The sequence below is a fragment of the Anopheles maculipalpis genome, chromosome 2RL, assembly GCF_943734695.1.
Source record: "Anopheles maculipalpis chromosome 2RL, idAnoMacuDA_375_x, whole genome shotgun sequence".
Lineage (NCBI taxonomy): Eukaryota > Metazoa > Arthropoda > Insecta > Diptera > Culicidae > Anopheles > Anopheles maculipalpis.
In genome coordinates, this window is record NC_064871.1 from 67,631,006 (window position 1) to 67,654,510 (window position 23,505).

A 23,505-nucleotide genomic window follows, 5' to 3' on the forward strand; every position below is an offset into this window, starting at 1 on the left:
TTTCCCTGATCGATGCATTATTATTTTTGCACTTTGCAAAGCGCAACCTCTCGTTTCTGCACGCGCAATGCCATACGGCCGTACCCCGTTGCAACAGGGGTCCACGAACGGGACAGTACGATGCCGATGGTGTCGTGACCTGCGCCCGTACGACATACGACACTTGTTTTCAGTGCCGGGTCTGCTGTGTAAGTGAGATGGCACAAGCGAACTAAGGGGGAAGTTGGGTGGAGTCGATCGGTGCGTGTGATCGATGCACATAAAACAGTTAATTGTTGGTTGGAAGATGCAACCGATTGGGGCTGGCATATCGACGTGTAAGCGACACATACGGCAATGCAGGTTTCTATCGAACAAATATGTTCTTTGCCTACAAAAGCAATAGAAAGCACACGGGTTCGCCTCACATTAGAGTTGCTTTATACTGGCAAACACAAAGAGAGTAAGTCAAATAATAGTAACATCCACAGGTGAAGTTTGGAACGACGTGACAGAACCGTGCCAAACAATTTTGTTGATAATTGCTGTACCAGCTGTAGTAATAGTCAAATGTGTGATGTTTGTGCACATTTTAAGTGATTAATTCGTGATCTTCTACTGAGAGCGATGCAGTTAGCGAAAGTGTCGAGTGATGGCCATCGATAAACAGCCTCACCTAGCAACCTAGCACCTAGCAGTGTATAATCATACAAATCAGTACAAGATCCTGATACTTATCACACATCGAAGAATGATGAACATCCGGACCAACCGGCAGTTAATCGAGGTTAACCATGTGGCTTTTATTTTTGAATTGGAAATCTTATGCTTTATTTATTTAACTGTAGCGACAGTGTCTTCAGTTAAGCAGGTCATTTACTGTCTGGGATGTAAAGTCGAGTTGCGATCACCCATCGTGTGTGTGTGTGTGCGAAGAATTGAAGATACAAAACAAAATCTAAACGCATACTAAAGAGTAGAGCCAGAGGTTAAGTGTTTCGCGAAGTGTTTTGCTGAGTCTAATGATTAAGTATAGCGCATACATTATAGCGATTAGATTTTGGATAGGTTTGCATTATAATTGTTTTTTACATTTTGATTATTTTATACATTGTAGTGATGCAACCATTTTGCAAATACTATGGTCAATTTCTTATTATGATCATCATCTTAAAATCATGTGCAATAAAACGCCTGTTCAGTGAGACATTGCAAACCGTTTGCGATTTGTTGGATCATCTGACCAGACTTTATTTCATTGTAGTTCCTTCCTTTCTCCGATTTGATATTTGTTCTGTCGCTATTAAAGGTCGAAAGACAGTTGACAGAATATCACGTCATTACCATATTTATTACCATAATCTGGTACATTGTATCGATCCTCAGCGCCTAAATATTGAATATTGCCACTTCGCACATCTTTAAATTTAACTGTAACAGAAGAGGAGTCATTAGAGTGTACTAAAGCAGATAGTTTTTCCAGCATGAAGATTGTGGATCAAAATTAGGCAGCGTTCCAAGACTGAAACAAGAGTCTCATAATCTTAACACACAAAAAAAATCTATTGTTTAGAGCAACGTAGGATCGTCCACAGTTGTTGACAATTTACTAAGAGAATCTTTGAGAAGTGTTTGAGGAAACTTCATCAGCAGAAATCTATTCTCGTGGTTGTTCTTTCTTGTCGTTATGCACAAAATAGCTTGAAAACTATTGCTGAAGTGTCTGTAAGACCATACAATAATGAAATATAAATTCTTATTCTGCCTAAATGTTTTTCATTACCAAACAATCAACTTAACCTTAAGGGTAATTCAACGTATCAAACAATAGGCCTAATTACCACATGCAAATTGTCAAGACAAGTTATCAAAAACGGAAAATTTGAATTATGACAGCCGTTTGTGTTGTCTGTTGGAAAAAAAAACTTTACGAAACTGAAACTTACAAGTACACTGTCAAGAATTTGTATTCTCTAGCAGAAACGGAGACTCATATTTGTCAAATTGTGTTCCGTCAGCTATTTGAAACGGAAAGGTCAAACTCACTCGTTCATGTGTGTTTTCAGTTCGTTTTTTTTTTGTGCAGTTCGAATCAAAATGTGTGTATTTTACTTCAGAAAGGATCTTCCCGAAAAGGCGGGTCAGAAAGGACGGGAAATAAAGAATCATCGGACATCTTGCTGCTCAATTGGTTCCATTTCTAATGAAATGTATTTGGGCGCCAACGTTTCTTCCAAAATATTTAAACACTTGGTAAATGCCTCGAAAAAAGTATATTATACTTTTTTTATATATTTATATTTAAATTATATATTATATATTTAAATCTTTCCCGGTTCCATTTTGGTAACTCCCTTCCGCAAGAAACCGCAGGGGGGGGGGGGGGGGTTAGCAGCCAACATTTCTTTTGGGGTGAGTCCTTTTGCCCTAACAGGCGGAAACTTTGGCAAAATCTCATTAAGAATATGGAGGAAAATGTCCTTCGATACGAATTTTTTTCTTAAATCTGAAAAGAACAACCACTAGAACATATCAAAAAGGTTTTACACAAAAGTCAAAAGATAAACTCACGCTCGATTGGTTAGTTCCAAAGGATCGATCATACTACGAAGCAGCCGATGTTGTTTATCAAAAACTTCCGTTCGTTCATCATCACTATCATCGCTCACATGATTTGAAAAATCATTTTGATACCAACATATCAGGTAGAACACAAAATATCTTCTCAAGAAGAACATTTGTTTATACTTTGGCTTTGTTTTTGTTGGTTTCATCACTTTGACAGATTGATTTTGAAGATTTAACGAAAAAAATTGCTTAACGTAACTTGTCTGTAACAAGAACATTTCATTTCTTTTTTTTATTTGGCTTCATAATGCAAATTTATTATTCCGTTTCTATTGACAAGCTTGTCTTGAGACTTTTCCTTTTGTTAGAGATAATCAGACCTAATATCCTGCTTTTCGTTCGAAACAATGAGAGCCATTTCTGTCTTTTAGGTTCGGAGGGTTTGCTAGACTTGCTGATAATACAACGTTGGTGGACAGTCAGGGCTCACTGCGGGAGAACGATCCGGACGGGATTTGTACCCCGGTTCTGCCGTGTGAAGACTGACAGCTATGACGGGCTTTTAATTTAAGACCGAAACTAGAGTGAACGTATAAAAAGGTTTAGCGTTCAATTAATATATTAAATTTATTTAATATAACATTTGAAGTTGGAGTCGATTTAACTGTTGTAGAAGTTCGTGAATTGCGAAAACTCCTGGATGTAGGCAATCTTAAGCAGATTTTCTTTATTGCCATGAAAGTAAAGCATGTTTTACTTGCATAAATAATTTCACTGACATTTAATTAAGTTGCAAAATTCAACTATTCAATTATCACTCTTTCTCATACACCGTACTATTATTACTTTGCAAAAAGGAACAATTATTTAACAAAGTGTTCACTTTCTTCCTCGTGCTAGACGATAGTTATGAACGAGGTAGGAAGAATTTCCTAGAATCTATTGCAACCGGTTCTGACAAGCAAATTAAGCCTGTCCGCATTCTACAACGAAAACCCCCGTAATTAAACAGCTTCCCACCGGTTGGCAGCGCTTCGACTCCCTTCCTAGTAAGGACGATTGACCGCATGCGGTGTGTGCCCTTTACACTTGAACACTTTGTTCTTATACCTGTTCACTTTGACCCAGATGGATATTAGAGATACACGGTGGATAATGCACAATGTCGCTGTTATTAATTTTGATCGAGAAGCGTTTATTCTAAACGCCTTCTTCTCATGACTTGTGATCGCGGGTGCGGAAGGCTTTGTGTACTAGAAGTTTCACGGTCTTTCCTTTTTAGTTTACCATTTTCATATCCCAATGGAGATAGAAGTCACTCCCATACTTGTTATCATCCCCTTTCCTTATTGCTTATATTAAAGCTCTCAAAACTCATAATAACATGCAACAACCTTGGCCAAGCCTTTACCTGGTAAAGGCTGTAAAAGCGAAATTTTCTCCCACACCACTCATTTGATCGCCATCGCGGAACCACCGCTGGGCAAAAATCGATGACATAAAGCATGTGTTTAAAAAAGAAAGTTCACGATCCTTCTTCCAGCTTCCCGCCTTCTGTCCTCTTCGCCGCTAATGGAGACGCAGTTGATGGCCCGTTGTGATTGAGGATGTTTCGCACAAAATTAAAACATTTATAGAAAATGAACAGTCTGAAGGGATTGGGGGTACAGGAAACAGGCGTCGGTCTCGTCGTTCGATCTGCATGCTATTCGTCGATAAAGGGGTGTGAGTAATGGATCGGGCAAATATTAACGACCAAGAATCGGCGCACGCAATCCGGATGCACAATCGAGCATGATCAATTTTTGATTAACTCTGTCGAAAATGTATCCAACTTATTTTCTTTTTGTTTTCGTGAATAATAATATCTGTCATAAATATTTGAAATTCTTCTTTATAAACTATTTTCATGCCTTTTGTAATGAAATGTTATCGTATTCTTCTATATCTCTAATTAAAAATAATAACAAGTAAGTTCGATGTTGTGATTTCAGCCGTAATGCTTTTCATTCGTCCTTTTCCCCCTCATTCTTTCAAGCCCGTATTAAACCTGCAAAACGGAACGAAAGTGAAAATTTCACAGTTTACGCCTCTTGCCACGCGCGCGCTTTACATGCCACAGCTCGTACATCGCAGAAGGATGCAGGATTGGACCTAAAGCGGCAGTGCAAAAGACGGTGAAACTCGTGTCTCCTCAGGCTTTTGGTTTCCACTGCGCCACATCATTAGCAAAAACCGGTGTGTCAGAGGGCAAAAGAAATCGTGCATTCTTCCCTGCCTGTTGCAATGATGCGTAGCGAAGATGGATTCGCTCCGGCAGATGGACCGTGTGGCATTTGGAGCCATCTTCGTTGAAGTTTTGCTTTGTTTTATTTACGAGTTGAATTGTATTGTGTTTTATTACATTTCTCTTCTTAAGGGAGACTTCCTAGAAGGAGGGCACATTCCAATAAAACCAATGAAACTCATCCCAAACGCAGGAACTTTAAATTCAAATAATTTTCTTGTGTGTAATTTATAGTCCGCCGTTTTAATTTTTAACACCCGTGTGGTAAATAATTATAAACTTAAACATTAACAGCTAAATAATTATTGTGTCAACCCATGTTTAGCCGAATCCTGCGTTGGTTAATCATTTACCGGTTATCGCTATAAACACGGCAACAGGAAGAAAGTGGTTTCTGGACGCTCAGTTCCGATAAATCTTACGCATCAAAAATTCGTCGACAGGTTCCGGTGGTATCGTTTCACTTTATCGCCCTGCCCTTTGACCATTGCGTCCTGAGGTCCGATGAGGCGGAGCACGGGTGGAAGAAGAAGAAGTAGAAGCAGTGTCGAACGTTTCGAAAAGTTTCTCCACGAACCGTAAATAACAGATTATCGTTAGCAATGACGTGAGAAGAAGTTGAGCCGTCGATGAGTGTGGCAGGTTAAACACACGGCAAATAAATGGCGTTGGCAAGCAAACATGTGAGCATCTGAAATCCTTTTGAGGAGGTATGTAAATTATGGCATGCCTTCGCTATGGATTGATATTTTGCATTTAAGTGGTCATAAATATTTCTGTAAGTGGATGGTAATTCTCTTCCAAATAAGACATGAGAACATGCGAACAAAAAAAGGCTTACAAATTCTTGTAAAATATAACTCTTGTGATAAACAATTTAATACAAATAAAAAAAAAAGAAAACTTTTGCACAGCAAACTAGGCTTAACAAACTATACTGAAGTACAATTGTCAAATTAGGAAAAAACACATAAGAAATACGGAAATTTAAAAAGATTGATCAAGATAAAGACCAAAAACAGTGACAAAATAGTTAAAAGGATTGATGTACATGAAAAGTAAAATTATACGCTGAAAAAAAATAAAAAAACAGAAATTAATAATTGATTTGAGATTATTTTTTATACATAATTGTCTACAGAAAAAATATAATAACTTTATCATAATAGAATAAGATTGGATGCATTATTATTATATTAAGAAGATTCATAAAGAAGTACAAAACTAAAAATACTCAATGGACAATATGGCGCTAGCTTTCATACTTAAAATAAGAAGAAAAAAATTAAATAATGATCAATTTATTAGAAAATTTTAAATGGCATTGTCTTAAAATGAATCTAGAACTAAATAACATAAACAACTGAAAGAAAACTAAAGGAACCGTTTCTGGTAACAAACGAAAATTCTTTAAAAAAATTGACAATTAAAAAAGATCAGATAAAACTAGTAAGAATTAAATACATTAAAATGGAAGATAAATTCAGAACAAAGATTAATCTAACTAAAATATGAACAAACTGAAAGATAAACAATACAAAATGGAACAAATTCTATAGGTCGGTAGATAAATAAACCCGAAACTAAAAATAAAGAACGAAAGAAGAATAATTTTGGACCTCAAGTTTCTACCTCAAGTTTTATACTAGACGTAATTATTAATGATTAATTATTAACTAACAGGAATAAAAGGAAATTGGTGTCAGTTTTCAGACAGTTTCAGCAGACAGTTTTCAGCAGTTTGAAAATTTGATACAAAAACTGTAATAAAATAAGTGAAAATAATACATCAAGTGTTAGGAATACCTACGGAAATTTAAGGGAAGATCAAGTGGTAATTTGCCAAAATTTAAAAAAATGTTACAAATAACTATTCTTAAGACAGAAAAAAAAATTTAATTCAAAAACATAGCATACAAAAACACAGAACACCATAACTAGCCATGATCAACCGATGCTGTACATCGTTTGACGAGGTTCTGATTGATATCGGGATTACCTTGAATGCAGTTTGACTAACGTTTTTGTTTCTACGCGCTGGTGGTGGTGAGAGTTCGCGATCGTCGATGGCGGAACTGGTTTGATGCGAAGGCGGAGTTTTTTTTCGTCGTGTTTATAATCTTGCTTATGCCCATTCCTTGCTGGTTACACTCAGCAACCGATACAAGCGCACAACGTTACCGGTAACATGTTGTACGTATTGTTTTAATTGAAGGACTACGTGGCCGGTGTGCGCTATCATTATCCGAGCAGGATCGAGTGAAGGAAGCAGGCAAATGATCACTAAATACCTTCATCAACAGTGCCGGCAGTACACCAGACGGTACACCCGCGTGCGTTGAAGGCATGCGGTTCTTCGTAATCTGCATTAAAGGTTATCTACTGGCAAGGTTACTGCTGTTTCGTTTCTAGAGAATCCGAAAGCATTAGAAGAGTTGCAAACAGAAGATGAACCGTTTGAAAGAAACGTAATGAAGTTGCAGTTGCAATGAAGTTGCACACACAAAAACTCCGCACCACGTACACGGAGACGCACTGTGGTGCATTATGCAAGTGGACGATGCAAAAGGAGGAAGAGGGCTTGATGCTTTTCGAGATTACGGCTCGATTAATGACAGTTTCGACGCTAATCGAAGCATAAGGGTAATTTTTATCTTCCTGTCCAGTCCTAGTGGTCGACCTTCAGCTTTTTTTTTTTTGTACGCATGCGTTATGGGCAGCCTAATCATAACAACAAATAACTTCAACGAGCGGTAAGCAACGAACGAACTGCTTGGTTTTCGATTTGTCTATTTACGTGGATAGACAACATCAAAAGAAAGTAATGGAAAATGGTGTAAAAGCTGGCCTCGGTAGCAGCAGGTGGCTTAAAAATGCTGTGGAAACCACCAACACGTGGGACACAAAAACGTACAAAAAGGGACTATTTTGATCTACCTTGAATGGAAATGGTTATGATCGGTGCACCGCCCAGTATGTGCACAATGTATGTTGGCGCTCGTTATGTCAGAAATACAAAACATGCTGTCCATCATAAGATGCTGCTGGCTGGTGTGGCTTTGTGTTTCCTGCCCTGGGCCAGGTCCACACTGACGGTAGTGGTCAACGGTTGATTGTCTACTCGAAAGGAAACGTCTAAATATCTCTTCCTCATCGGAGAACACATCATGAAATGTAGGAAATGAACATTTGTGGCTATTGTTTGTCAATAGAAACCCGAACGCCATTCAGGAAGAGTAACAAATGAGTGATTGAGGTTTTGCTTTATCAAAAGAATGTTTAACTTTTAAGTTTAATAAAACTTGAATGAAAATATTAAAATATTCTCTTCGTTTTTATTAACATTTGAAATCGAATAAAAATCAACCTTCCTTAACATTAAGTGCATCTAACCATTTCTTGCTAAATGATAAATGAATGAATGATAGCTAATTAACTACGAATTGATGAACGGTCATCCTTCTTCTGCCGTCCAACTCAATGACACATTCCACCTAATGCGCCCTCGGGCGCCTGTATTACGGTAGAGACAAATAATTCCATTCGCTGCACGCGTCACGATCGAAATCGATTCCTTTGCCACCGCACTTGAACCATCTGTCGGTGGGGTCGAGGAAATCGCTGGCTCCAAAAGGTACAGCAGCGAAGCAATTTGTAGTTCTCCATTTCAGGCACCGACGGGCGGCGGCCGGGTCAGTGATTGATGGGTGGTTAACGGGCGTGGGTCGAGGCACACCATTCACGGTGCATTTGTGCATCTGTGCAGTACAATTCGGAAAGAGACACCTTCGATAGTACAGCTTCTCTTTCAATGTTTCTTAAAGCGTCCTTTCTCTCCCTCTCTCGCGCTCTCTCCCTGCTCGTCCCTTGGACGGCAGAGAATGTAGTTGCTTATGAAGAAAGAAGAGGGTGGACCAGAGGATTTGCAAGTTCGGAAGTTCAAGTGCAACCGAGTGAGTGTGTGACGGTTGTATCGTGAAAGGCCAATCAGAGGCTGAGATTGGTTCAATAAAATGCGCATCAAGTGCAAAAGGTTAAATGCAAAGCAATTACGGCGAGAACGGGATGATGCGCACAGGTGCATTAGCTGCTGTGTGATGTGTTTTGTTTTGCACTGATCTAACAATTTGTAGAATTAGTTTAGCAGATAATTTCAGCTACAGGAAAAGGAGTTTAGTGAGAGGACCAATGTTTTAATAATTATTTAATTCTAGGTTTTCTGTTGCACACATGATCCACCTGGAAAGCATTCTTAATCTTTTTTGACTTTATCACTTTATCTAGGATTTTCTTGACTTAATTTTACCCATTCTGCGTCAGTTAGTCGAACAGTTTCGATACCCGCTTCTGCCGTGTGAAGACAGGGGCTGTTACCACATCGGCCTCCGGACCGCCTGAAAAGTATTATATATCATTATATAATATTCGATAATCCGTCCGAATCCTACTCCCCTTGAAGGACACTAACGCCGTGGGCGTACCCGTCACTATGGGTTCTCGGAACCGCGTCCACGGCTCCAAACTAATTACGAGCATCGCAACTCCGACTACGGATCCGGCTAAATTAAAACCATCGTTCCACTTGGAACCGTCCAGAGCCGTCCAGAACCGTTTTTAGCCATGGGAGCCATCAGGAGCCGTTCAGAGCTGCTAGTCGGCAGCTGGAGCCGTTGGAGCCGTCGGAGCCGTCCGAATACATGATAGAGTACCAATGTATTCCAATTCATTTCAGCTCCAACTAATTCGACGTTTTCAGAACTGTCGATTACCGGCTCCGGACGGCTCCAAATGGCTCCGGACGTTTCTGACGACTAAAAACGGCTCCGGACGGCTCCCGAAGGCTCCGACGATTCCGGAGGGTTCTGAACTCGCAATATTGCACCTACCTTCCGAAACAGCTTTCAAAATTGGTAGAGTCATTCGGAATCGATTCCATTACTTTTTCCAATTTACTCATCACTAGTACAGAGCGGTACAATATGGGAATACGGTGAAAACCAACCTCTTGGCAAGATGCAGAGCGGTACAATATGGGAATACGGTGAAAACCAACCTCTTGGCAAGATGCAAAGATTGGGGATGATGGGGATACCGGACATCAAGTGGAGTCAAAGCCAAAGCCGTGCTTGGAGGACTACAACCCTAGACCAAGTTTCCTGGAAACAGATTGACGACCTGGTCACGTCTACGCGATGTGCTCAGCCCTGAGCAGGCCTAGAAGAAGAATTGATGTTACTCAAGATATCAAAAAACGAAGAAACTTTTAATCAAGTATCTTATGTTGCACACGTATTTCTCTTAATAGGTTACAGCTCCTTAGTAATCACTACGAGGTAATGCGGAATTACAGCTCAATGGAGAGTAATTTTGTTAGTACTTTCTCACGACATCTGTGGCTCGATTCTCTGCCAGTCTCTTCAATTCAATTCTTGGCTTCGCGGACGACATCGACTAGACGACAGAGAAAGTGTGTGCGAGGCGTACACCCGACTGAAACGTGAAGCAGCAAGAATTGGATTGATGATCGTGTGCTGGGAATCCCCCGAATATAGGCTCCATTGCCACAACGTATCCGTGCCTTCGGGCGGTAATCCAGCAGCTCGGATACCATCCGGTACCTACAGTCACAACCAAAAGTTTGCGGCAAATGATGGTCGATTGGCGATGGATTTGGAAAAACGTCACCAGCTAAAGACTTTCTTCCGACCAACGCTCGTAGCTGCATATGCTGGTGCACAACAAGGGGCGACACGGACTGCTGCTCGACAGGATGAATCGGCCTCCTTCAGCCTGTTCATTCTGCTCCCAGCCAGAGACTCTGGAGCACAAGTTTGCCCTGTGCTCTAGGGTGTCTAGTGCTTGGAGCATACTGATGCAGGCTATGGAAGCCATTGTTCAAAACCACAACCTCAACTACCCTTCTCTCCTCTTACCTATTTTAAGTCACATTAGCATAAGTAAGAGAATTCCTATCCTACGTTTGTTTGCAAACTACATTATCCACATTGTTGGAAACAATAATGCTGTGATTGATGAAAATATCCTTAAATGTTCTTTGTAAAACCTGTACGTCGTCCCTACATGTACGCCACTTTTCTTTTGTTAGCTAGTTTTTAAGTTGTTTTAAATAAACAATGTTTTATAAAAATAAAATCAATGCGATCAAAGACGAAATACTTGCGTGCCGAAGGATCGGCCCGTAATAGAGCTTGGTAAGGAAGTAGATGACGTTGACGGCGAGGACCTGAGAGGAGATGGTAGAGGAGTTCTGCTATCTTGGGACAATCATAACTTCGTTTAACGATGGCAGCGATATCCATGGGAATGCTTCACCGTCTACTGAAATCCAGAAGACTTCTAGATCGCACGAAATGTGAGATATATCGCACACTGATTCCCCCGGTGGTCCTCTGTGGCCATGAGTCTTGGACCATCAGTCCTCACTACGGGGGGCGGTAATTTATAATCTTTACACTTTTCAAATGGTATTGGAACTGGAACCTAATCTGATCATGTTTTTCATTTTAAATTATCTGGACAAATGATACACCATGTTACTCCATGAATGTTATTCATTTCTTTTGGTACCCTCTACTCGAAAAATACTTTCTTTGGGCTTTCCCATGAACTATCAACCGAATCCTTTCTGCCATGTCATCGTCGCTCAATTGACCAGTGCTTTTGACTTCCAAAGCTAAACGCAATGGTAGCAGCAGCAGGGTTTGGATGCACCACGACCAGATCCATTAGCAAAGTTTGTGATGAGTGATTTTCTCTAGGATGTAGTGGCAGGCACTTGAATTGTTAAACTGCCTCGCGAAACTCCGCAAAGTCCCAAGACACTACCTCGGTCGGCAGTCAATGCAAGCGAACAGACAATTGTTCCCGTTCGCAGCGTTTCTCTTCGGTGGGTGCTGGTTTTCCCGTCCTTTCCTTTGTTCAATCCTCTTTGAATTGACGACGCTTTTTGATGGCGTACGATCGACACAAACTCATCGCCGCGCCGGAAGTGGATGTCATTTGTTCAAACAGGGAAAGTTGTTGGTGGAGGATCAGCTGGAAAAAATATTACGTTAGATTGGCGTGTTCATGTTGAACTTGCTTTGAAGCACCAGGTGAAAAAGGTAATTAAAAACAAAATCATCCTTCATTGCAGGTGTAAAACACTATTAATCGTGCTGGCTCTTAGTGATATTTTCTGTAGGATCTTTATTAGTATTTTTAGCTAAAATTAAAATTTAAATAAACCATGCTTAATAATTTTTCTGATGTGTCATATTAGTTCCTTTTCATAGTAATGAGAGCAGCTACATGAAACAATATTTATGTTTTCCTCGCCTGCATCGAATTGCAGCACGATGCGTGCGGGTGAAACACAAACAAATGCTTCGTTGACGCTCCTTCACTCTTCAACACATGGTGCACTTGCACTCGCTCACACCATCGAGTGGAATTCGCTCTGTTTTCTCCTCTCGAAAGGACTGGCGATTACACAGATCGGTCCAGCCGTCGGTCACTTTCTTCGGCGGCAGAACAAATTTGCATTCGGGAATGCAAATGTGCACCGGTTGCCGGACGACGTGCTAAAGTGCCGTTCAAGCGGTGCTCGGTGCGAATTGGATGCCGAGTCACGACGGTTTTGATTCCCATTTGTCATCGGGCCAGCTGTGTTTGTACTTTTACCAGCGGGCAACATCACTTTCGTTGCGCTAGTTCATTGCCAATGTGAAGAACGAAGGGTTAGTTGGGCAAACTTATTGATTTTGAAGAGGGGAAATACGTGTTAGTTAGGCTGTGAATTATATTTAAGTTGTGATTTTGATGTGTATTGCTGTTGTATTGCAGCTAAAAGAATATTTATTTCAATTTTATTAATTGAAATTGCTAATCTTTATTTTAAAACAAAATAATGTTTACATTTAATGAGAATGCACTACAATGAGAATGTATATCAAATAGGAACAGTAAACAATAAACCATTTCAAAATGTTTCGTTAATTAGAAAAATAAGAATAAATTGATTCGAACGGCAAGTCTGCGCTTCAAATCCCATCCGGACCGTTTCCCCGAAATGAAGACTGATTATTGCACTACGTGCCGGTGGGCTTGACCTAGAAGAGTCGTTAAGCCAAGAAGAAGAAGAACACAACATTCAAAGTGGCTACTCAGTAGTTCTTTATTTCTTTGATTTAAAAAAAAATCTGGAAAATAACTTTCCGGCTGGATTTATAAAAAGATTCAAAAGATTTTCTATTTCAAATTTGACACCTCTGCCACCGCCCATCAAAATCGAGCACATTCGAGCAGTTTGACAGCTTTCGACGAAACGCTTGGCAAAACTTTGCATGCAAAGCTCGCATAAAAGCTTTCATGCTTTTACGCGCGTAAAAACGTTTCTAGGGCGAATGAATTCTTTGCACGAGCAATTTACTTTCATTAGTTTTTTTTGTTTTTCTTTACAAATACAAAGGAAAATACAGCGAAGTAAGTTAGGGCTGGTTAACAACTTTCGAATGTTTCATATAAAATAGAATGTCCGGCGCTGTTTTAGTGCTTTCCTTACTCCACACACAAACACACCCTGCTATCGTGATTTGTTTATCGTGACTTCATAATTAATCAGATTCAGCCCGTATATTGTTTACCTTTCGACCCTCGCTAGGCAGTGTGGCCAATGTTTCCGACCACCATCAGTAGCAGCATTCAGGAAGGATTCAAACGCTAACCTCAATACGAAAGAGGATCTGTTTTGTGCGGGGAGTCACGCAATGTCATTGCTTTCGACGCCAGGCTGTCTCCCCATTTGTTCAGCAAGCGAACGGTGAAGTTGTACAATTCACTGCGTGGTAAGCACGTGCACTAAGGTCCTGCACAAACAGCAAAGCCTGACCGTTTGGTGTTGTTTTGCTTTGATTTGTGGCCGTGTGTTCCCGGTGAGGTCGTGGTCAGCTGATCGTAATCAATAATCTAGATGATAATGTGTCTTCATTGTGCTTTGCTTATTTTTTTCGAGTTTCGTGCACAGCACACAGCCCCAACATGGGCTGGCAGTAATCGATGGCCGTTTGTGATGGCCACAGTGTAGGGCATTTTTCATTCATGGCGGTAGTGTAAGTCGTCCTGTGGGTCTTTGCTAGAATTTCTAGCACGAAACCGTCTCACCTTGTACGTTCTATACTCTCAAGGACATGGAAAAAAAGGACTCGCTCTCAAGCTTCACCTTCCCTAAGCACAGTTGATGCACATTTAAAGCGTGCACCAGGCTTGCTTCCGAACTAGCTGCAGTTGTTCCATTGTGTCAAACGATCAAACGACATTTCTCGACGTTTCTCTCTCTCTCTCCTTCTCTCCCTTGCGAGCGATGCATCGATTGAACGAAAAGTGACAATAAATAACAACGCAAACAAAGAATAAAGCAACATTCCACCGGCTGCGGGCGACTGATCGCGTGTTGAAAAAGCTTGCCCGGTCGCCGAAACACACAAACCCGTCACCCGATTCAACACGGGTCCGTCACGAAGTATGGGAGCCGAAGCTTGCAGAAACAAAAAAGAAACAAAATCCGATCCACTTTTCGCGCCGAACACAACACGTTTCACAACAAACAACACGAAGCTTTCCCAGTCGTTGGCCGCACGTCGGGAGGTTCGCACGTTCGTCAGTCAGAAATAAGCGCGCCCATTTTCTTTAGTGTGATATTGCATGTGTCAGCGCGTGGCGGTGTGTGTGTGTGCTCGTTTGTTTGTGTATTGCAAGCGAAGAATCAGTACGAGTCGTTATTGTTGCTATTAATATGTAATTTGGCTTTATGGTCGAAATCGAAAATAATTCCTTGTGACTGTGGCTTTTTTAATCTTTTTACCTTTACCAGCTGTGATATTTGTGCGTGTATGTGTATACGTATATGTGTTTATAAGGTGTGGATTTAAGTTGCGAGGATTATGAAAATCAAACCCTCTTGCTGATCAAACCTTCGCATGTCAGCAGCAGCGGTAATTAAATATTATCATCGATTCCGTGCATCGCGCCGGACGATGGAGGCGCCTGGTGCGTTTGACCGGTGTGATTTTCTTTCACCTTGTTTTCGTTGTTTTCCTTGTGTTTGTTTGTTTGTGTGTTTGTGTGTGTGTATTTACGTGTATTCAGCGATAAAGCATACGCGGGATGCGTGTTAGCTTGATGAACCGTGCTTGAGAACTTCCGGCCACTTTCGCTTGTTTGGGCTTTCTCTTTGTTATTTATTCTATTGGATTAGTTACCTGAAAGGTGAAACAATGTGCAAAGGAATGGAATTGAAAAAAAAAAAGAGGGAAAAACATCATCAGCTTCAGGTCGACATGCCGTCGATAAATGTGAGCCGGAGCGCGAAGCCTACTTCCGACTGAGGACCTATAAAACGGCGTTTATTTGCCTAGCGATTTGTTCACACTTTCTTGTGAGGCGGTTGCTGAAGGATGGCGATATGGGCTAATGATGGGATTATGAGCGGAAGCTCAATTTAAATCAAATAAATAGAAATATGCAGCTAATGAAAATTGATGCTGGTTCCCCCAAAGGAAACAATCAATGAACAACAGTAAGCGATTATTTTGTCATTTGTTTTTCATTTTACTCCTTTTTTTTGGAAATATTTCGTTACTTCAATGAGGTTTTTAACTTCCTTTACTCGTTTCTTTATTTTAAATTATTTGTTTTTAGTTTTTTCCTATTTCATTACTACGGCCTGGTTGCTTTACTGAGCACAATTTCACAAACAAAGTATTTTATATTTCAATTCGAACACATTTCCTTCTCCGAGCCTTGAAAGGACACCATATTCCGTATATGCTTGGTGGTGTAGTATTTTTAATTAATTATCTATTCAGGTCATTCAGGTTTCATCATTTGGTTAAATCTTATCGTGATTTACTTACTCCGACCACAGAAACACATGTAACGGAACAATGCAAATCAATGAGGAAAATGCAAATAAAATCGTCCAATTGTACCGAATGCAGAATCGGTGCATCGAACGTAAAGACGGGAGTTTTCCATTTGATATAATAAGTATTGATTGGTGCACTATAAATAGGGTCCACGGTTTCAGTGCCCGATTGGGACCTTCCCACCAGTTTACCGGATTCGATGATTCCGGATGTGATATTTTGTTTTGATTCGCCGTGTTTGTGTGTGTGTGTGCGCAAGCCAGATCGTTTATCTACCTTTTCTTCGTTGCAGCTGCGTTTCCCGACAAAGTGTAATAACTTCATCAACGACAAAACGACTTAGAAAACAAAGCTTGAAACAAATATGAGTGTATTGAGGTCAGTTAAACCAAACGTTTTGATGTGCTCATAAGCAAGAAAAATATTGTTTACAGTTCAATTATGTTGATCAAACGCTCTTAAAGAAAATGAAAATACAAAACGACTAAACGATTATACTCTTTGTGACATCGAAAAACGGTCTCCATTTTTTTCACTTCCATCTTGTTTGATTTTCCCTGCCTCTTTTTTTTTTACGAAACCGAACGATGGTTTGTCATTCGATAAGTGTGGTTTGCGCTTGGTTGCTCGTAACCAGTGAAAATGCAACTGCCATGGTGTATCTTTGCTGAAAGAGAAACGGACAACCAAGCCGAGCGAGCAGGCACCAATCTCTTGGGATACAATTAGCGAAAGAAATTGAAGACATCAAGAAGCAGCGGAGTGTGAGACGGTACAGCCTTTGAGTGGTAGATTATTCCACATTTTCTACCACGTTTTGCTTGGTAGGTGTTTTGGAGCTACGTTTGAATTTTGATATTTCATTAAATGATTTAAAATTTATTAATTTAAGCCACCATTTTTGAAGTCAAAAATGACCGTAGACTTAAGCTGCAGGATTATTATTACATCTAATAAAATGTTTTCACTTACCAGCATCTTATGGCATCTAAAGCCACTACTTCTAGTACAAGCGTCTTGCATACCTTCAGGCGTTACGTGTTTTAGCAGTCACTGCGAGAAGTGTTATTGTCGATTGTAAAGGAATAACCCACGAATGTACCACCAGTAAAAACGTTTCATTTATGCATTCCATTCCAGGAAGTAATTGATGATGTCATTTGATTATTCATGTTTTGCCATACGTGAGACATTGAACCTCGATAAGATAACAACTGCAAATAGCTTCATACATGCTCAGAGGAAGCTCAGAGAAAGCTTTTAAAGCCTTTGTCTAACCTTTAAGGGTGGTGTTGCTTAGAATATAATTGATGGATTAGATGATCCAATTCCAAGAATTCTTTTGTTTTTTTCGTTTGTCGACGAATGTAGCTCGGCAAGCTGTTCATAAAATCTTGATGAAATCTTCCCGTTTCGTGTCGATTCCAAAAGGGCAGCCAGTAGTAGTTTCGATGGTGGAGATTAAATATGAACAAACAGTCTGGTTTGCTACCTCTCACCATAGAAACTCATGCATAAATGAACGTCACGGCATCACTGTACACCTGTAAGGAGACATGCAATTCCTCATTAGGTCCTCAAATAAATTCCAAATAATTAATAAATTTATTTACTGTCCTCTAGCACTTACTCGCATCAGTTGTCTCGCTTTTGTTGCGAGATGTATCGACAATTTCCCTGGACAAAACGTTACACAGTGCCCTCCCGACGGTAGACAATGAATCTGCAGTACCTGTTGCACGGAGGGTGTAAATGCTTTACGGCCTTTCCTCACCAAACTTTCTACAGATCAACCTCGCCCATCACCTCGGATGGCCATGAACCGTTTTTTAATGAAAAAAGACACCCTGGAGACATCCTTGTTATTATTTACCCGTCTGTGTCTAGCAAGACGATAAATTATGCAAATTTTCACTCTGCCAACCAAAAGGTATCATTCGAAAGCGTCATTCGTTGAGTCTTTTGTCAGCCATGGGAGCAGCAGTCATAATACACGTATGATTCCGTATGCCAGTGCAAAACGCGTGCCTCAGTAGCGAACAATGCGATCTAGTGTTCGTGGAGAAGTAAGCAGGAGGCATGCCGTCTCTACGTAACAGATGTCATGCCAACGCATACCTTCTTCCATCAGTCTCACACGCGTACGCGTTATGGGATGCTAAACGTTCTCAGTCAGTGCGATAGCAGATCATCAACGGCGATGCGCTACTGCTTCTTCGTGTGATCTGTCCGGCGTGCATAAATTGATTTCGCTACGAAGTGCAAGCCCCGGTCGGCAAACTTCACAGTGACAGTGTCACAAAACCATCCCAGTAAGTGTGCCCGAGTGGGCAATGAAGTACGCGACTTGATTAGTGTCCATTTCCGACACGTGCTGTACGATTCAAGTGTGGCGACTTACTTTGACCTCCCATCGGATGTGACGATTAGTGTCGGGTGTGATGTTTGGAGAAGATTCTGGCAGCTCTTCCTGCTATAAATCGGTGATTATCGTTCCCTTTTAGGTGGTTAATGGTGTACGAATTTAAAAGTGATCTTCATCTGTAAAAGGTTCGATACAGCGTGTCAGTGATGATGTGCAGTGTGTGTGCTGGCAGAACGAGCCAGAAGAAGTGAAACGCACCTGATTAGTATCGCTTACTGTCTCGTATCACACAGAAGCTTCCGTGACCAACCGGCCAACCGGACGTGGCGGTGCGTGCCACACTCGTAACAACCATGAAATGATTATAAACTCCACCCAGCGGAGCTCCGGACCACGACCACGAGAGCAGTGGGCGCGACCGCAACGTCGAAGGCGGCGTCGTCGGCCGCGGCGACGGCGGAGACGGCGGAGCTTGCGGTGTGTCTCCAACATCACCGGCCAGCCCGAAGCCTGAGCAGCACGGTAACGAACAAAATGGCAGCCACCGTGATTCGGAGCACTCCCAAAAGCACAACAATCACGTTGACATTGCTACCGCTGCTGGTGTTGTGGTGAGTGTGTTGTTGTTTTGCTATTTACGCCCATTTGCTTATAACAATGCAATGAGATGATCCATGTGAAGTGTTATTAACTCAGTACAATAATTTTACTAATGGAGGCGTGTAGTGTTGGTACAGGTCGTGAGAGCGGATTATTAAGATAAACTCCGGATTGGTGTTTCTATTGCGTTTTTAAATTATTTTAAAGTTTAAGTAAATTATTATCTCGTTAAAATTAAGCAGCCAAGTGTGACACCACTGTTGACAGTTTTGAATGAACAATCCTCGCAATTTGGGTTGACTTCCTTCTTCTTCTTCGTCTTCTTCCTCTTCTTCATCATCATCTTCTTCTTCTTCTTCATGGCTTATTGACCTTGTAAGGTCATGTCGACCATCGGAGGGTTTGCTAGATTTGTTGAAAATACAACATCAGTTACGAAAATAGTCAGTCCTCACTACGTGACGGCGGCCCGGATGAGATTTGAACCTCAGTCCTGCCGTTTGAAGACCTCATATTTCCTTATTTTGCATGAGGTTTCAATTATACGAAAAAGTGTGTTCAGTGAGTTCGATTTAAAACCAAGGTAATATATTCCTTCAACATATTCAATTTGTTCACCAAGATGAGCCTATAAAACTTGAACCATGACTTTCTCTAATGTAAAAACCCATGCCCTACGATAAACCCTTTCATCGGTTTTCGGGATAGAAACACCATAATCAAGATATATTATTTAGCATACAAAGCCATTTCCACGGTATGACGTATGCTCCGTAGGTTGGTAGATTTTTTGCTTTTGTTTGTATCCTGCACGCACACCAGATTTGGCGTGAAAAGTTCGCCCAATCATGTGTACACGCGGGAAGAGTTTTTATGACGGTGTGGCGTCGGAGAATCGATCCCTTAATACTCGATATAATGCATAATAAAAATGGTGCTTAAGCAAAACTCGCCACATGCTGATACAGTGGCGACGGTCCTCTCGGAAAGGTAACGAACCGGCTTCACTTGGTGTAAACGAAAATCAATTTCTACCGTGGTGTTTTGTTTTTTCTTTTTCCTCCCTTTTTACCACCACTGTTCGTTGGTTTTTGCTATCAAGAAGGTAGTATTGCAACTGTGGATGCAGTTTTGACTTCAACTCGTTCCACAAACCCTAGCAGTAAGGCAATCGGACGACGAAGTTTCCGCTGCCGAGCCTATCAATGACTAACCGAAGGCCAGCGGTTGCATGTGCAGCAAGTCGTCAATAAGTTGTGCTAACGCTAGTTGCTGGCTGGTGGCGTCATCTTTGGAGTTTTTTGTTCCAAATCCAGGCGCCTTCAAAATAGCTATCGATCTAAAACCAATAGACGAAAAAAGCTCTATGCATCTATGAGCTGGCCTTCAATCCAACCAACCAGAAATCATACCAGCTCTACGTGAATTAGTCACCTCAATTTTGAGATATGTCATGCAGCATGTCTCTTAGGCTATGTCAAAACATATACAAACTAAAATGAATTTGGTTTCATTGTTGACATTAGCGGATATTATGGATCCCTCTGGATGAAAACAATTAACACGATCGCAAGGGGCGATGTATTTCAACATCGTAAACTGTAACTAATGATAAGGTTTGTAAGCTTAACAAGGAAACAAAACCAGTCACACAAAGAAATTCCACTTAACAAACCACCATTTTCTCCTGGGATGGGAGTTTAACTTTCGTGCGTTGCATTTAGCGTTTCGCTGACTCGTCAACCGAAACCTGTCTGGGTGATTAGTCTGAGTGCTGTCACGAACAGGGGCAGGTGTTTCAATGGGTGATACAAGACCATCGATAAGAAATCGAAACATGTCCAGACGGGTTGAACTTTGCGAGTTTTGCGGCATCAGAACAATGGTGGAGTCATTGATTTTCTGTCAATTTTTTGAATACCCTTTTGGAAACTCTGCAGTCATGTTGGTAGGCTGGGGAAGTCTTTGGAGTTGCTCTAGAATATGGACTAGGCGAGGTGGCTTGTTTCGCTTGCCTAACACGAACATGAAATGATGCAAAAAATGATCCAGTCTATATTACGCGACATGCTTTGTATTAAATTTTGTTTATATATAATATTAGATATTTGCTTTATGTTTATGTTATTAATTGATCTTTATGGAAGAAAACCCTGACAGGAATAACTTTAGTCTTGAAAACAGGTGTTTACTGTTCATTTGTACCAATAAGATCCTTAACCAAAGATTATTACACCGATGTAGGTCATATTGTGGATATCTCTTGAGTAATCTTCTTAAAGATAAGTAACCAAAGCTGTTAAGGTGTACACACGTTTTGGGCTAGCAATTGGGGGAAGATAGAAGCAGATAATCTGAGAGTACGAGTTTTTATTTTATCGAATCTACCAACAATAAAGCAATCGTCCTATAATGCAGTGCTGATCGGAACTTCCTCTTAGATTTAAAGCAATTTAACCAATTGTCAATAACCGAGCAATGAGATTAACAATAATTGTTCAAAATTAACAACAAGTTGTTTCAATTTCTTCTCAAACTTTTCCATCTCAGTGCAGAACTTTTCACATTCCTTGTACAGTTTGCTTTCGCTAAAAGACGTGCCTATGTCACTTACGAAAGGACACCAGCATTTACTATCGTTTCCATGGTTAGTAACAGTGACGACACTACCGTTACTGGGAGGAACAACTACAACATAACCAATTTGTTTGCTTCCTTCAGGGAAGTTGTCTATATCAACTGCAAAACAAGCAGCTGCAAATGAAAGTTCTTGCCATAATTTCAATACCGTATTCATTCCTGGACGCGGGAAGATGGCAATTGTCAGTATAACTTGAACAGAAAGGTAACCAAACTGATCTGCAACGTGAAGTTTGCTACGAATGTCTGGTTGAATGTATTAGTAGCATCCAAAGGCCACATAAAAATAAATGACTCGATTCTAAAGTCTAAGTAGCGAAAAAAGCAATTACAATAGTAAATGCACGACTGTAACATTTCACTTATTGGCAAAACGCAAAAAATTGTAAATCGCGAATCAAGCAAAAATGTGCAGCTATCACGAATGATAAGTCATTTGGTGAGACCAGTTGGTGAGATGAGGCTTCTACTGATGCTTGTAGCCGGTTGATGATGTTGTCTGTTATGTCGTCTAATGATGCTGTGTTGACTTCATCATAGAGCTCTTCAAGCCGTGTCCAGCGTCCAGGATGAGTCGGAGGAATCTATTGCAGCTAGTTTGTACCTTCCGCAGATTCGTCCTTGCACAGGAACGCCAGACAGGAATACCGTACGTTGCTGTGGGCAGGACGATCTGTTTGCAGATGGTTAGTTTGTTTTTTGAATGGAGCTTGGAGCATCTATAGATGAGTGGATATAACTTCCTCAATAATATGAGTAAGCGGATGGAATTTTCTTTGGTATGGTCATTGAACAGCATTTGGTTGTCAATAGTGACTCCGAGGTACCGGATCGTGGATCTCCACGGCAACCGGATGCTGTCTATGGCGATATTGTGTGTTTGTGGGTTGATGAGCTGTTCTTCAACTCTGTAGGTGTCCTACGCTTCGTCGCGATGGCCATGTCCTCTGCGAACAGGAACATGTGCGCAACAGCGGGAAGAACCGGTAGGTCCGCAGTGTACAGCAGATAGAGCAGAGACCCTAATGTGCTATACTGCACTGCACTGAGACTGTACTGCAGTTTCACCAAGGGTGTTTGATGAAACAACGACCCGGTACGTCCGCTGTTTTAGATAGTTGTGCAGGATCTTTACCTGGTGAGCTGGAACGCCGAACCTGCCCAACTTGTGGATGAGCCCGTTGTGCCACACGTTGTCGAACGCTTTCTCAATGTCCAGCAGAACGGCGCGCGGTGAATTTGGAGACTCGTCTATTATTGTTGATGGTGTTCTTCAGTCGAAGAAGCTGTAGTGTGGAGGAATGGCAGGCCCGTAAACCGAACTGTTCCGCTGGAATGAGTTGCCGCTCGTCGACTGCATCACGAAGCCTCCAGTAAACTAATCTCTGGAAGAGTTTACCGGGAGTTGTACTCAGCAGACTGATGGGTCGATAGCTAGCAGGCAGTGCCTGATCCTTCCCTGACTTAAGATCGCGATGACGTAGGTGCTCTTCTAGGACTGTGGAAAATAGGAGAGATCAAAACAACGGTTATAGATAGATTTACCAGAAGTGAAAGCGCCTGAGGTTGCAGTTTCATCAAGAGAATGTAGAAGATGCCGTCGAAACCAGGGGCCTTCATGTTCCTCATTCTCATGGCTGCAGCCTTCACTTCTGCTATGGTGGTTCGGTCTTCAGGTGGAAAGGGTGGGTTGTCCTCATCCAATCGGTCAATAGTGGCTGCCACAGATGACTCATTTGGACTTTGCATCAACAGACCGATCTGATGAGCACTGGTGGTTTCTGCTGGTGTGTGTGCCGTCTGGTTCGTTGCTATTGTGAGTGATGGTACTGGTCTAGGTTTGGTGTGAAGAACTTCTGCAGTTTTCCAGAAGCTGTCTGCATGGGGTGGTAACTGTTGGACCATTCGCTCGAAGTTTTTGTTGCGGATCGTCAACACTCGCGGATGCGTAGATGATACGCGATAGTTGTACATGATACACATCAACATACCCGTCCCGGTCCCTAGCAAAGAGAAAACAACATTTCATCCTTGCACGCATCACTAGGAGACCGATCACTGTGACTCATCACTGTGACGCAACGCATGTCAAAGTATGCAACAATAAAGCATTTCCTCTATGCATAGATTCAGATGTGTCT

The 23,505-nt window shown here is 41.2% G+C and overlaps 3 protein-coding genes across 6 annotated transcripts in view; 2 read left to right on the top strand and 1 right to left on the bottom strand.

Moving 5' to 3' along the window:
* The window catches only part of LOC126568810 (exportin-2), a 487,296-nt gene that overhangs the window by 327,518 nt on the left and 136,273 nt on the right, over positions 1-23,505 (top strand). The window lies entirely within an intron of this gene.
* Positions 1-23,505, bottom strand: part of LOC126568794 (chromatin-remodeling complex ATPase chain Iswi-like) — a 157,806-nt gene that overhangs the window by 35,590 nt on the left and 98,711 nt on the right. The gene's annotated exons all lie outside the window — the stretch shown is intronic.
* The window catches only part of LOC126556100 (glycine receptor subunit alpha-1), a 49,307-nt gene continuing 44,228 nt past the window's right edge, over positions 18,427-23,505 (top strand). Inside the window, exon 1 of the mRNA XM_050211302.1 lies at positions 18,427-18,735. Within this exon, the coding sequence (XP_050067259.1) occupies positions 18,659-18,735 (77 nt within the window). The 5' untranslated portion in view covers positions 18,427-18,658. The remainder of the gene's footprint in view (positions 18,736-23,505) is intronic.